Source organism: Lagenorhynchus albirostris, chromosome 10, assembly GCF_949774975.1.
Source record: "Lagenorhynchus albirostris chromosome 10, mLagAlb1.1, whole genome shotgun sequence".
In the NCBI taxonomy this organism is placed as follows: domain Eukaryota; kingdom Metazoa; phylum Chordata; class Mammalia; order Artiodactyla; family Delphinidae; genus Lagenorhynchus; species Lagenorhynchus albirostris.
The window spans coordinates 83,932,390-83,947,430 of record NC_083104.1 but is presented as its reverse complement, the minus strand read 5'-3'; the positions used below and the strand labels follow the sequence as shown (position 1 = coordinate 83,947,430).

General features: G+C 37.3%; 1 protein-coding gene across 1 annotated transcript; it reads right to left on the bottom strand.

Annotated features, from left to right (window-relative positions):
* Positions 1-275: 275 nt before the first annotated feature.
* Positions 276-13,684, bottom strand: SLC17A3 (solute carrier family 17 member 3). The gene is given in 13 exon segments (XM_060164253.1): positions 276-391; positions 554-690; positions 1,605-1,695; positions 1,989-2,139; positions 2,231-2,357; positions 2,636-2,763; positions 2,766-2,796; positions 2,920-3,038; positions 6,534-6,620; positions 9,304-9,391; positions 9,473-9,706; positions 9,910-10,121; positions 13,609-13,684. Coding segments are annotated over 12 exon segments (1,479 nt in total). The 3' UTR covers positions 276-391; positions 554-555.
* Positions 13,685-15,041: the final 1,357 nt, after the last annotated feature.

Genomic DNA, 15,041 nt, shown 5'->3' with positions numbered 1-15,041 from the left:
AGCCCAACAAATACATAAATTAATATTCATTTTCACAAGTAGGAGGAATCATTGCCCTAGGGAGGTTACTGCCCTCAATTAAGAGTTTCAAAACATAGTTTCCTGTTTAGAGATTCAAAAACTGTGAATCTAGCCTGCTGGCTCCCATAGAGCAGCTCCTCTGAATTCATTGTTAACTCTATGAAGATGACATGTTCTTGGCTATCATTTTATTTGAATTTTCATTCATCTTATATTTTTCTCAAAATGAAATCTGAGTAAAATAAAGAACTGATCTCAGATTTGAAAAGAGCTACAGCAAAGAAAATATTTTCTGTTGGTATTTTCATCACTGAAGGCTTCTCGTTTATGAAATAAGGTGCCTAATGATTTTCCATCCAAGGTGGGGTAACTAAGAAGGAAAAATGGCATAGAATTAAAAATTTAATACTCCAACATAAAATAAAAATTAAAAAAATTGTAAATCAACTATTCTCCAATATAAAATAAAAATTAAAAAAAATTAAATAGTGCTTCTCTGGTTATAACCATAGATGAAATCATTTTTCTTTACCTTCATAAACGAGTGAGTTTCCTCTCTTTAGCCCAGTCTTGGACATCTGCTTTTCCAAATATAAGGTAGAGGATCAGTCCTAATGTGTTAATGGCAAATGACAAGGAGAAGACATTCCTCCATCCAAATTCGGGGTCCTGAGGAGACAAAACTTCAAGTAAATATTACCCCTTTCATCCCTTTTTCTATGAAACTCATTAACAGTTTAGAAGACAATGTTCACCAGTGGGTTTTCATGTAGAAATTCATTTCCTGAACACAGCTTAATAGTTTGATGGAAAGAATTTCAAAATGGATTCAGAATGTTCTTCATAAAATGGACTTAAGGACCGTTGCAATTAACCTCCAGAATTGTATTTGTCCCTATTTATCAAAGTGCCATACATTTTCTCTTTTGTGCGAATCATGACTATACATATGCTGATAATATTTCTTCTTGCAGTGCAAGAAGAATCTTGCAAGAAGAAGATTGAGGGCTTTGGAGCTAGATAGGTCTAAGTTAGGAGAATTCCAGTTCTACACCCTCTTAGTGGAAAGACATATTCTATCAGATTTTAATCATCAGGAAATGAGGACAATAATGTTTCATTTTCATAATTGGTGGGAGAATCAATAATTAAATGAGATTACTGCATATGAAATACCTATAATAATACCTGCATGTATCAGGCACTTAAACATATTTGATTTTATTATCTCTTTGTTTTTGCATGGTTATGCAAATGAAAATTTCCAAGTGTTGCAGAAGACATGGCAAGTTGCATATATGCATGGATTCATCATCTTCTCACAGGACATCTATGTGGCTGTGTGATTTCAAAGACTGGATATTACCAGTGGATCACTAGTGAGTGCTTTGGTTTCAGAATAAGTAAAGATTGAGGTCATGAAGGAAATCCTTTTATATTTTTCTTTGCCAAGTTGATCTTCATGACAAAGTTACCCACAATTTAATTTTATTATCCAAAATGTGAAAACATTTTTTTATGCTATTGCCTTTATGAATGGATTGAGCAGAGTGTTTTAAGAATCCTTAACAAGAAAACTTTACCTGACTGAGAAGAAATCCACTGACAGTGGGTGCCAGGATAGCAGATATCTGTGCAAACCCCCTCGAGGCTCCCATGAGAAAGCTGGAATGCCTGTGGGTGACAGGAATGTTCCAGGCTAGATCCATAGACACTTTAGCTCTGCTTAGCATATGAATCCATCATATAGTAATTATGTCAAAAAGGACTCTCTCTGTGTATATTCAATGAAAGGTACTGAGACAAATCAACAACACCCTCCTCCCACATACTTGAAAAAATGGCCACAGGCTATCAGTGGTCCTTGCCCATGATTTATAATTTCACAAAGTTTGGGGCTCCCGGAAGGCTGCAGGCTAAATCTTTTTCAGGAAATATGAAAATGAGAGTGGAAATTATAGTCCTACCTTGGAGCAATATCTAAGGCATTGATATAGATCCCTGGCTGACTAAACAAGCTTAGTCCACAGGAGAGTGTCAGAAGGCTCACTGCTGTGATATAGCTGGAGGCAACGTATGGCAGAACCACAAGGGATGCTGAAGAGGGGAGGCTTCCTATGGAACGAGGAACAGATGAATTTACCAAGATACATCTTTGGCTGTTGTATGCCTTATGAATTATCAGAGCTTTTGGTCCTATTCTTAACTAGAACTGTGGCAATTTTCCTCACTGTAACAAGCCTAAAATTCTTGGTCAGAAGGAAATCTGCCAGGTAACCTCCCAGGATGCCAACGACCCAGGCAAAAATAAAAGGAAGGGCAGACAGGAAGCCACTCTGAGGGGAAAAACTTGAGTAAACCATCATAATAAAGGCTGTGAGATCACACCTTGTATTGATAAAGCACTAATAATCATACCGACAACTCTGAAATCATACTTTACTAAGAAAATCAGTAGCCTCTTCCATCATACCCTCAGAAAAGCTACGCACATGACTGTTACATTATCTCTTGGTAATAAAAGATAAATTTTTCTAGATGAGATGATTTGTGAAGGCAGAGTAATTCGAGAGTCATGCAAACAGGAGAAACGGGTGGAGGGAAATATACTCACATCTCTGATATCAACATTGAACACAGAGCTGATGTAAGTTGGTGTGTATACAACCATTATGTTAATTAACCATTGATGGCTGAAACCGCAAAAACACAAGGACCAGAGGGGTAGAGATCTGACCATAGGTTGATGGGAAGAGGCTGCTTAGAAGAGCTGACCTGAAAACAAATTTACTGATTAGAATAGTAAGATCTGAGACATGCTCACACGTTCTTAGTCACCCTGATAAATCCAGATGCTGATACAAGACCTCTGGAGAATGTCAGAGTTTTTATGTGTACCTGTTGGGCCAAGGAGGATATGATGTATTCTTTTTCTGTGATGTTTATCCATGGGTGAGAGACAGGGTCATCATAAATCAAAACAAACCAGAGAAGGCAGGAGACACAGTCAACACCTCCTGCCAGCAGAGGTAAAATTGGTAAACTTCTGTGTGAATTTTTTTACATTGGGTTATTTTCTGGTGTGGTTCCTGGGAAAAGCTCTTGCTCTTAATATCTTCCTCCCATTTCTCAAAATACTCACATGAATATCACAGCTTTCTAGAACCCATTCCTTTAGATTTCTTGATTTGTGTGCACAAAAATCACAGACCCTAGGAATGGCCCTACACTTGATATCTCAACCTTTTTAATACTAATAAAGGAAAACGATTTCTCTGCTCACAACCCTTCTGACATCAAAGGTGTGGGGTTTTCACACTAAGAAATTCTCTAATTCTCTACAGAAACCAACCTGGCATCCTACAGTATAGCTCAGTTCTGATACTATCTGGCCTTAGCACAGACCCTACAGAGTAAGGGCTCAGTCACACAGGCTGCCCCCTACTTCAGATACTAATTGCAAGTAGTGAGTCCTCAAATTACCCACACTTCTGTTCAACTTTACTACAAATTCAGAGGTTCCCACAACTCCCTCTTAGTCTGCTAATTTGCTGGAAGAGCTCACAAAAGTCAGGGAAATATTCATTTATGTTTACTGGTTTATTATCAAAAATATGATAAAGGATACTGATGAACACCCAGATGAAGAGATACATAGGGTGAAGTCTGGAACGGTCCTGAGTGCAGGAGTTTCTGACCCTGTGGAGTTGGGGATATGCTACCGTCCCAGCACGTGGATGTGTTCACCAACCTGGAGGCTCTTAGAACTCCATAGTTTAGGGATTTTTATGGAGGCTGTATCATGTCGCCATAATTGATTATTAACACAATCTGATGCACCCTCTTCTCCTGGGAGGATGGAGGGTGGGGCTAAAAGTTCCAAGCTTCTAATCACCGCTTGGTCTTTCTGGTGGCCTCTAGCCTGAAGCTATCCAGGAGGATACCAAGAGTCACCTCATTAGACAAAAGATGTTCCTATAACTCAAGAAATTCCAAGGGATTTAGGAACTCTGCTTAGATGCTCCTATCATCCCCACCACTCACCACGAAATTGCAAGAGTTTTAGCTCTGTGTCAGGAACTGGTGGCAGAAACCATATCTATATATTTCTTATTATGTCACAATTAGCCATTCTAATAGGTGTGCAGAGGTAGCTCATTGTTTATATTTGCATTTCCCTAATGACTAAGGACGTTGAGTTGACCACCTTTTCACATACTTATTTTCCCTCTCCCTATCCTCTTTAGTGAGGTGTCTTTGCCCATTTTTAAATTGGGTTTTTGTTTTGTTATTGAGTTTTGAGAATTATTTACACACTCTGGATAAAAGTCCTTATTGTATATATGTATTTTGCAAGTATTTTCTTTGGTGTCATAGCTAAGAAATCTTTGCCTAAATAAAGAGCAAAGATTTTCTCATATGTTTTCTTTTAAAAGAATGATAATTTCAGATCTTACAATTACATCCAACATTCATTTTGAGTTTTTGTATAGAGTGCAAGATATGGATCAAAATTCTTTTTTTTTTTTTGAGCACCATCTGTTAAAAAGACTATCCTTTCTCCATTGAATTGTTTTTGCATCTTTATCAAAAATCAGTTTATCATTAATGTGTAAGTCTATTTATGACTGTATTCTGTTTCAGTGATCTGTTTGTCTCTATGCCAATACCACAATGTCTTGATGACTGTAATCTTATAATATACCTTGACATCAGGCTGTGTTAGTCTTACAACTTTGTCATTAATTTCCAAAATTGGCTATTCTAGGATCTTTTTATTTTCATGATAATTTAGTTTTCAGTGCATGTTTCACATCTCTTGTCAAATTTAGCACTGTTATCTATTTTTTGATGCTATTGAAAATGGTACTGTTCTCTTTAATTTAAATTTCTGATTCTTTCAACTTTTGTATGTCTAAAAATGTCCTTATTTTGCCTTTGTTTTTGAAAAGTTGTTTTTGTCTCTAGAATTCTATGTTAACAGATTTATTTTCTTTTTTCTTGCAGTATTTGAAAGATGTTGTTCCACTGCCTTCTTGCTTTTATTGCTTCTGATGGGAAAGCTGCAGTCATCATATCTTTGTTCTTCTCTCTCTAATTTTAAACTTTGGCTGCTTTTAAGATTTCATCTTTATCACTGGTTTTGAGCCATTTTATTATGGTATAACTTGGTACAGGTTTCTTCATATTTCCTGTGCTTGAGATTCATTGACTTTTTTGGATCTGTGAGTTTACAGTTTCCAACAAACTTGGAAAACTTTCAGCCATCATTTCTTCAAAGGTTTCTTTCTGCTCCCCCATCCCAATCCTCTCCTTTGGATACTACACACCTTACTTATGTTCTCATTTTATTATTACTTTTTTCTCTGTGTAGGTCATTCTGGATGGTTTCTATTGCTACTTTTAATTTCATTAATCTTTTCTTCTGTTGTATCATCTGTCATTAATTCAATCCTTATATTGTAGTTTTTATCTCTAGAAGTTTGACTTAGGGTCTTTAAAAATATATTTTGCATGTCTCTACTTAAATTTTGAACAAATAAAGTTATAGTAACTATCCTTGTGTGCTAATTCTAACATTTGTGTCAGTTCTGGGCTGGTTTTGATTGATTGATTATTCTCCCTATTATGGATTGTGTTTTCCTGCCTTTGTCCATACCTGGTAACCTATGCCTTGAGCCAGACATTACGAATTATATCTTGTTGGGTGCTGAATATTTTTGTATTCCTATAAGTATTTTTGAGCTTTGTTTGGGGTACAGTTAAATTACATGGAAACACTGACCCTTTGGGTCTGGTCATCATCATTTGTTAGAGGGATGCACAATAGTGTGTCCTCTAGAGCTAATTATTTCTCACTATTGAGGAAAGACATTTATTAGGATTCTGCCCAATGGCCCAAGAATTATACAGTTTTTCATTCTGTCTTGTGGAAACAGGCACTATCCCTGATTCTCTATAAGTACTGGGCACTATTCTTTAAATTTTTCCAATGATTTCCGGCACACACACACCCCCGCCCCCCACCGGCCTCAGATGATGTCTCCACACAGGTATTCTAATCAGTGCTCTGGTGAGTATCAAGGGGGACTCTGCAGATAGCCAGGGTTTTCTCTGTGTGCAGTTGTCTCCTGTTAGGCACTCTTTCCTGTGAGCTCTACCTGCCTTACTTTCTCAGGGCTCTTACCTCCATCTCCTCAACTCTGATACTTCTGTCTCTCACAAACCACCACTCTGCAAGTCTGTCCCCTACTGCCTGCTAGGGCAGCAGATTTTGCCAAATCACTTGGTGTTAATAATGCATCATGGCAGGTTAACAGCATCATAGGCAGGAGGACTTCCAAATCCTTTGATGGTACAAGTTAATTCTTCCCTACTATTATATTAAGACATTTTCTTTTACTAGGATCTTTCTGTCTCGATTCATTTCCTCCAGAAAAGTACACACAGATAGATACTCAGAAGAATCTCCCTGAATATGAAAACCTAGGAGTGGGGAGACAGCAGCTTACCAAAGATATAGAAGACAAAAGGCCACCCAAGGGCTTGACTGATGATGCCACCCAGGAAGATGGCAATGCAGCTTCCCAGCATCATTCCTGCAAAGATAGAATAAGCTGTGGGGCTCTGGACTGCCACCTGATAGATGCCTACAGAATGACAGATGACATGTTACAGAGCAGTATCACCATAAAGAGATAAGCATAGTAGAATATATGGACTTCAAACTTGTGATTGAGTTCATATGTTCTCCTGAGGACCCATTCTTCTGGCAGTTCCCTAGTAACATTGCAGATGACAACCATGCTTCCTTTTATGTTATTTTAATTTTTAATTACACAATTCATATAACATATGCTATTGTAAAAGTAAATTACTGCAAAGAACCAAGGTTCCCCTCACGTGCCCCCCAATCCATCCCTACTCGAATGTTAACCAACAGCTACAATTTATTATATGATGTATAATTGTATACATTTTCCTCTCTGCACACATACATAGTGTATATCTATACATACCTGCATCTCTTGGTAAATGCATTTATGTAATATGTAGACAGAAAGTTAGATAGATTTGTCTATTAATGTGCTAATAGCACTGTTTTAATTTCCATGGCTTTACCGAGTATTCTCATATATAGTGAGGCATATATCCCTTTTACAACTTCTTCAAAACTAGACTATTATGTTTTTTTAAATTTTCCAGATGAACATTAACATCAACTTGTCAACTTTTATATATATGTATGTGAGTTATTAATTTTAAATAAGCAGGACCATAATGTACCTATTGTCCTGTGACATTTATTTTTTATTTAACAATTGGGCTTGTAAATATTTCCATGTCACTGCAGATGCTACCTAGTTGTTACTTATGAACATAAACTTAATTATCACTTCTGAACTTAAACATAATTTATTTCTGTACAGTAAAATAACAGAAGTAGGCTTGCTAAACCAAAGACTGTGCATTTTTTGACAGAACAGCTGAAGTATGCTGCTAAAAGGCCATACTAAATTAAACTGCCAACAAAGATTGTTTTCCTCATCTCTTGACAACATTGGACATCCTCAAAGCTCCTAGTTTTCCAAATATGAATGCAAAACAGTATATAAGTTCTTCTTTTTATAGCGCAGTTGAACATTTTTTTCATTTTTATTTCTTTTGTGAACTGTTCATAATCTTTTTTTTTGTTTCTTTCACTTGTTTAACTTTGTCTCAATTTATAGAATCTTTATGCGTTGTGAATAATAACCCTCTGTCTGTCATGCTGGCTGCAATTCTATTCTCCCGATTTAAACTTTGTTTATGGTGTCTTTTGTAACCTAGCAGTTGTGAGTTTTCATGGGGTCAGATCTGTAAGTTTCCTCTGTAATGACTTCTAGATTTATTCCTTTGCTTAAAAGGGCTTTCCTGATCTCACAGTTAAAAAAAAAAAAAATCAGACCAGGGCTTGGACCCGTGTCCCCTGCATTGGCAGGTGGATTCTTAACCACTGTGCCACCAGAGAAGTCTCAGCAACTGTTTTTTATAGCAGTGTGTTCTTTTAAAATGAATATCATCTACACATATTCCCGTGGATCTCTCTGATGTTATTTGTTAATTATTTAAAATCTGCTTTCAATTCCTTTTTCATTGGGGTTAGTTCTTGCAGTTTTTGAGTTTGGTTTCTCTCTTTCATGCCCTTGATTTCCTTCAAATGTTTGAGGATTTGGAAAAGCCAATCCTTTTTTTTTTTTTTTTTTTTTTTTTTTGCGGTACACGGGCCTCTCACTGCTGTGGTCTCTCCCATTGCGGAGCACAGGCTCCGGACGCCCAGCCTCAGCATCCATGGCTCATGGGCCCAGCCGCTCCGCGGCATGTGGGATCTTCCCAGACCGGGGCACGAACCTGTGTCCCTTGTCTCGGCAGGCGGACTCTCAACCGCTGCGCCACCAGGGAAGCCCAGCCAATCCTTATTTATATTTGAGGGTATCCCTTAGTCAGCTCTGATAACCAAAGTGAGTTTCCTTAGTCCAAACTGGAGCCTCCATTCCCCTATCAGTGGATATGAGCTCTGATGACAAAGACTAATCCTCCAGGGTTGTGAAGGGCTCTAGAGAGGCATAAGGTCAGGCAGGATGTGTATGTGTGTGCACGTGACTCGTTTTCTGGCCTTGAAGAATCCCTGGCTCTCCTACCCTTCTCTCCTTACCCAGCACCCATACTTTGGCAATTTCCAGTTTGTTAGCCCTACTCTTTCCATTTTTCATTTTGACTCAGTGTAACTGAAGCTTTCTTCCTCCAGAATATTCATTCCAAGTACACCGTCCAGACAGATCATTATCAGAAAGCAGTTCTCAGGACAACTGAGAGCAATTCCAAAGAAAATTAAGTTGGATTCATGCCTCACACTGAACACTAGTATAAACTCCAATATGTCAAAAATTTAAATATAAAAAATGAAACCATACATATTCATTAAAAGCCAGGTTGGATGCTTTTGTAACATTTCTAACTATGACTCAAACCCAGAAACCATAAAAGAAAAGAATGATCAATTTGACTACATAAAAATGTATTTTTAAAAAATGGCAAAAGACATTATAAGCAACGTCAAATCACACATGACAACTTGGGGAAAATAATTAAAAGTCATGTCACAAAGGACCCATCCCCCTAGTTTATAAATACTTGATTGACATTGAGCAGAAGACAAAGAACCTTTCAATAAAAAAAGTTGAAGAACTCAGTGAAAGAATGTTAGATTATAGTGGACTCATTTCCGTTATATGTTTTTACCTGAGAAAGCAATGCTGCAGGGTCGGCTTCATTCATTTGGAGGACTCCATCTTTCCCAGAGTGCAAAATGACCCCCATATCCTAACCCCTGAAATAAAAATAGAGTTCTTGATATGTGGTCCCATAGAGAAATTCATATCCGGCGCATATTTATAAAATATCTGGGTACCAGGCTCACGCCCTGAAGTATTCGAGTTGCAATGAGGAAACCTAGTCCAAGGTCAGCTGCCAGAGGGGTGAAGAGAACGAGAAATGAGGATCCAAGCAGAGCAGCACCAACCATTCGCCTTGCTCCTACTCTTCCAGCCAGGTATCCACTGGGAGCCAGTGTCAGGATCATGCCATAGTTGATAGAACTAAAGATGATGCCCTGGATTTGAGGGCTCCAATCATACACAGGGGCCTTAAAGAAACAGAGAATGCTTTGGCAAGCCATTTACCGGAAGGCTGTTGCATAACTTAAGAAGTCTCTTTAGATCTTCCACTTGCTTTCAAATCACTATTTCCTCAATTAAAACTTCTTAACATATAAACTCTAGAAAAAATAAATACCCAAACAAACAAATAGCAAAAACAAGAACACAACTTAAATCTTGCATGGCTTACCCCCGCAGGAAGACTTTTTGGGGAATTATTTGGGTCATCAAATGAGTCAACAGGCAGCCCCTCAGTGGAGCTGTTAAACTGGGACTGATGGTTTGTGCTGTTGGCCATGGTTACCATGGTGATGTTCATGATAATATTTTGTGCCATTATTATGAAGTTGCAGAGATGTGTGATGAAGGCTATTCCATAGCGAGTGGAACATAAGCTTGGAGCTGGAAATATTATGACATTATATTAGTGCTTTCTTTATTGAATCTCATTTATTTTTCACAAGTTATAATACAGAAAGGCATCACCTGATGATTTAAGTGGCACTTCTATCGGCTTTGGGAAAGAAAGATTCCAAAAGCAGAAAATGACTGAGTTGAGTCAAAGCGTGTTTTATACCACAGCTTTACAGACCCTGACTTGCTCTGGCGTGTTCTGTTCTTCCTGCAATTTTGTCTCTCCCATTCCTAGTTTACTGTATTCTATGGTTGATGAAATTACTCATATTTAAATATATATAGATATGGATATATAGAATATATATATTAAAAGTAAATATATACATATAAATGAAATATGTATAGTATACATATTTAAATTATATAATTTGTATTATATGTACTATATTATATACATATATAATGTAAATTTTAAACATTGAAGGAGTTGTTCATTGGTATAGATTTATTATTCTTCTCATATGTCTCAGTCAGTGAGGACAAACTTTCATTTAAATTTTGAAATTAAACCTCTAGAAAGATTTTCTCATTAGAGAAAAATTGACACTGACAAACTATGAAAAAATATAGTGAAAGTGAAAAAATAACAGAAAAAGAAATGAGCACAAAATTAAAATAATCTGTTTTTGTACTTCCAGGAAAGACGGCTATTGCCAGGAAGAAACTATTGCAACAATCCAAAAAAGAAGTGAAGAACCGTGAACTAGGGTGGTAGCAGTAGAGGAACTAAGATGTGATAAGATCCCAGATAGATTGCAGTAGGGGAATAACTGAATCTTGGTTTCAATTTTACAGATGGGTGAGGGAAGGGCATTAGAGAGGTTCTTGTTCTAAACAGCTGGAAGAATGGAGTTGCTGTTCAATGAGGAAGAGAGTTCTGCAGAAAAAGCAGGTTTGGGGGCAGTGGGATGATAAAGAGCTTATTATTGGACAGTTAAGACAAAGATGCCTTTTAAGCACCCAAGAGATGTTGAGAATATTGTTGCATATAAAACTCTAGAGTTTAGAATAGAGGCTGAGGCAAAACGTTGGGAGTTAATAACCTTCAAGATGATACTTGAAGCCATGGTATTTAGGAAATGAGAATAAATAGGGAAGATAACCAAGGACTGACTCTAGGGCTCTCCAATGCTTAGAGGTTGGATAAATGGGAAGAAACTGTCAGTGGAAACTGGGAAGAAAACCAGGAAAGTATGGTGTCCTGGAAGCCAAGGGGAAAAGGGCTACAGGGAGGAGGGAGTCAGTAGGTGTGTCAGATGTTTCTGATAAGTTATGTAACATGATGACTGAGAATTAACTCATTTAATCCTCACAATAATCCTATGAAGCAGGTACTACTACTATTCCAATTTTACAGGTGCAGAGAGGTCAGCTAAGAGTATAGCTCAAGTGTCTATGCTCTCAAACACTGCACTGCATGTGTACAGTGGCTTTTATTTTGTCCCAGATGATTCCATGAGAATACCTTTGCCACAATCCGAGTGCACTCATCTGTGGGGTTTGTATGGCTGTATGGTGTAGGAGAGGAGAACAACACCATGCATCATCAAGAAGTCTTCAAAGCTTCAAGAAAAGAGGTGCCTTGAGGTTTACAAAAGAGCCTTTCCCTCAAGACCATACTCTCTTCTTAAGTAGAACACAAATCTTTGCAGTGAATGTAGTGGGGAAGGAAGAATTTGGAAGAAATTGTAAGTGTACTGTAATTAGAGCGAGGAGCTAAAAAATAATATCTTTGTAAAGGTTTTCCTTTCTTTTTTGGAGCTGGGTGATGACTTCCTATGTCAATCAAATCAACTAATAATTTATCAGTTCTTTGGCCTCTGATCTCCCCAGCTTGCTTTGGGATCCTAGAGGCCAAAGGCTACAGAAAGCGAGTATCAGCAAGCCAGGAGACTAATGGCTCACAAATGGGTGGGGTGAATACCTGCCTCATGAGATTGCTGAAAGGTCCACGAGAGGCTGTGTTTAAAAGGCTTAGTCTGGTGCTTACTGCATATTAAGAGTTCCCTACAGGCTACTACGTGTGTTCTTAAAAGTTATTTGTTTCCCATGTCTAGTTAAAATATATGAAAAATAATGTTGGTACAACATCTCATGTCTTAAAATTTAAAAGCTCAGTATATAATACAATAATACTGCCTTTTGTCAAATTGAAGTTGTCATTGATTTAAGATGCATCATTTTTTGCTCAACTAAAAATCAATTGATCAACTAATCAACAAATCAAACTTAATAGATCCAAAACTAAACTCCCCCTCCCAATCTTGCTCCACCCCAATTCCTTCCCAACTCAGGTGATAGAAATTCCATCCTTCCAAACACTTTGCAATTTATCCTTGATTTCTTTCTTTCACAGCCTACATCCAGTCTATCTAGAACATACTGCTTTCTTTACATTCAAAATGTATGTAGAATTCAACCACTTCTCACCAGGGCCACTGCTATCTTTTTGTTTAAAGCCTCTTCCATGTTGTTCTAGCTACCAACATCTCTTGCCTAGATTTTTGCAATAGCCTTCAACTTGACTTCCTGCTTCCAGTCTACTCTCATTACAGCATTTGGAGTGCTCTAGTCATGCCATAAATTTGATCACGCCATTTTCTGCTCAAAATTCTCTATGTGGCCACACTATTTTTCAGATTAAAAACTAAGGTCTCTTTAGTGGCCAATGGAAATGAAGTATTTATAACCATTGCTTAAAATTTTTTTCTTAGGAAAAAGCCCTGAGGAAGTAATAATTCCAACTGTAGACAAGTGTTATGTTACAGGATATCATGAGATATATAGATAGATAGATATGTTATATATAACATATACAATATGTTATATCTATATAACTATATCTATCAATTAATCTATCTGTATGATAGGTAAGCAAAAACCCCCAAAACTCCACAACTTAAATATCCAACCACAGGGATTTTTCAGGTAAATAATACTTTATCTATTGGATATATTGGAATAATAATATGTATCCTTTAAGAATAATGATTGTATTATAAAGCAAATTGAAAAGTATGTGTGGTCCAAAACATACAACATAATATATACAGCACAGAACTATATAAAATATACATGTAAACGAAGGCAATAAAAACAAATTACAGTGGTTACATTAAGCTTAGTAACATCTTTTTTCATATCTTGATTTTTTGAGGTTTCTGTAAATAATTTTTTATACTTTACTTAAGCAATACAATTATGCTTACAATATTACATGCAATAACAAGCAGAATACACAATACTATGTGTAGATGATTTGGTAGCATTTATCAAGAACGCAAGTGCATATGGACTAAGATTAGGAGGTAATCATCAAAAATAAAATATTTTTTAGAAATGTACATTATTAGCACTTGATTTTTAAAAAACAATTAAACACCTTAAAAGACATGAATTCATTTCTTTGTATTATGATATTGTAAAAATCCACCATAAAATCCTAAAACCACATAATCAAGGTTGAGTTTACCTTTCCCAGGACTGAGCTTCTCATCCCCTTGTACATGTTGGGAGTACTTCCCTGCCGTGGGACTCAATTCTGTCATGGTGGCCGTTGCATTCTTCTCTCCTGATGACTGTTTTTCACCTACAGGGTGATATGTTATCCAAGGTGTCAGCCACGAGAAATGAGACTTCTTTGAAACATTTAAAAAGTGGGCAACAGGCAAACAGAAGCTGGGCCGTTCCATCTGGATGGGGTATAAGGAGGATCATTACCTAGTCCTGGCTCAGTACAACAGGTGTTCTGTGCCTACGGCATGGAACCGTTTATTATGTAGGATCTGGAGTACTCACTGTGTGCCAATTTGAGAGCGCTGGATTTGGAGCTAGGCATTTCTAAGTTGAAATCCAGGCTTGTGATTTACCTAATGTGCTGAGTGCTACCAGGAACAAATTTGTGTGTTTCAGTTTCCCATCTGCTGTTAATAAGAACAATGACAACAACAGCGCGGCAGCAGCACCTTCATCAAGGACTGTAAGGATTCAATAGACTGCACGTGCCGGGCGCTCAGCAAGTGGTTGCTATGTGGTTTATTGCCATCGTTGTTGGAGCTACTACAGATGTGGGTCACCGCGGAGCTGTCTCCTTCTGGCATCCACTACTGCACCTGAGAACCTGGCTTCTGGTACCCCTGATGACTCCCACACTGCTTCCCCGTTTGACCCACTGTGAGTGTCGCTAACATGTGTCATCGATAATTGGAGACCAAATTTGTATCATGAGATGATACAAGTTTTAATTGGATAAATTTGACATGTAACGTATAAATTTAAGGTGTACATCTCATGTTACTTTGATACATTTATATATTGTAAAATGGTTGCCGTTGCGATGATATTTATCACATTATATACTTAGTACAATATTATTACCTATGTTCAATAAACTGTACATTAAATCTCTATGGCTATTTTAGTACTTGGTACAAATTTGTACCCTTAAATACCACCAATGTTACTCCCTACCCTCCATCCCCTGGTAACCACTGTTTTACTCTCTGTGTTTTTTTTACATGTTTCATTTTAAAGATTCCACGTATAAGTGATATGCTGTATTTGTCTGTCTCTGTCTGGCTTATCTGATTCAGCATAATGTGTTCAGCATCCATCCATGCTGTTGCAAAAGGCAGGATATCCTTTTTTCTCATAGCTGAATAATATGCCATTGTGTATATATACAGGATGATACAATTCTAACCCTGATCATTTTTGGCCACAAGTTGATGATAGGTCTACAGTGTTATCAAAAAAACTAGCACAGAGATCTTGACCTTTCTGCTTATAAGAGAAGTAAAACATCTTTCCTACATACAATATTAAGATCTTTAATACCCAAGGGGATTCTTGTATGGTACTGTGTGTAGAATTACAATATTTGTGCTATGTTTAGCGCTCAATTTA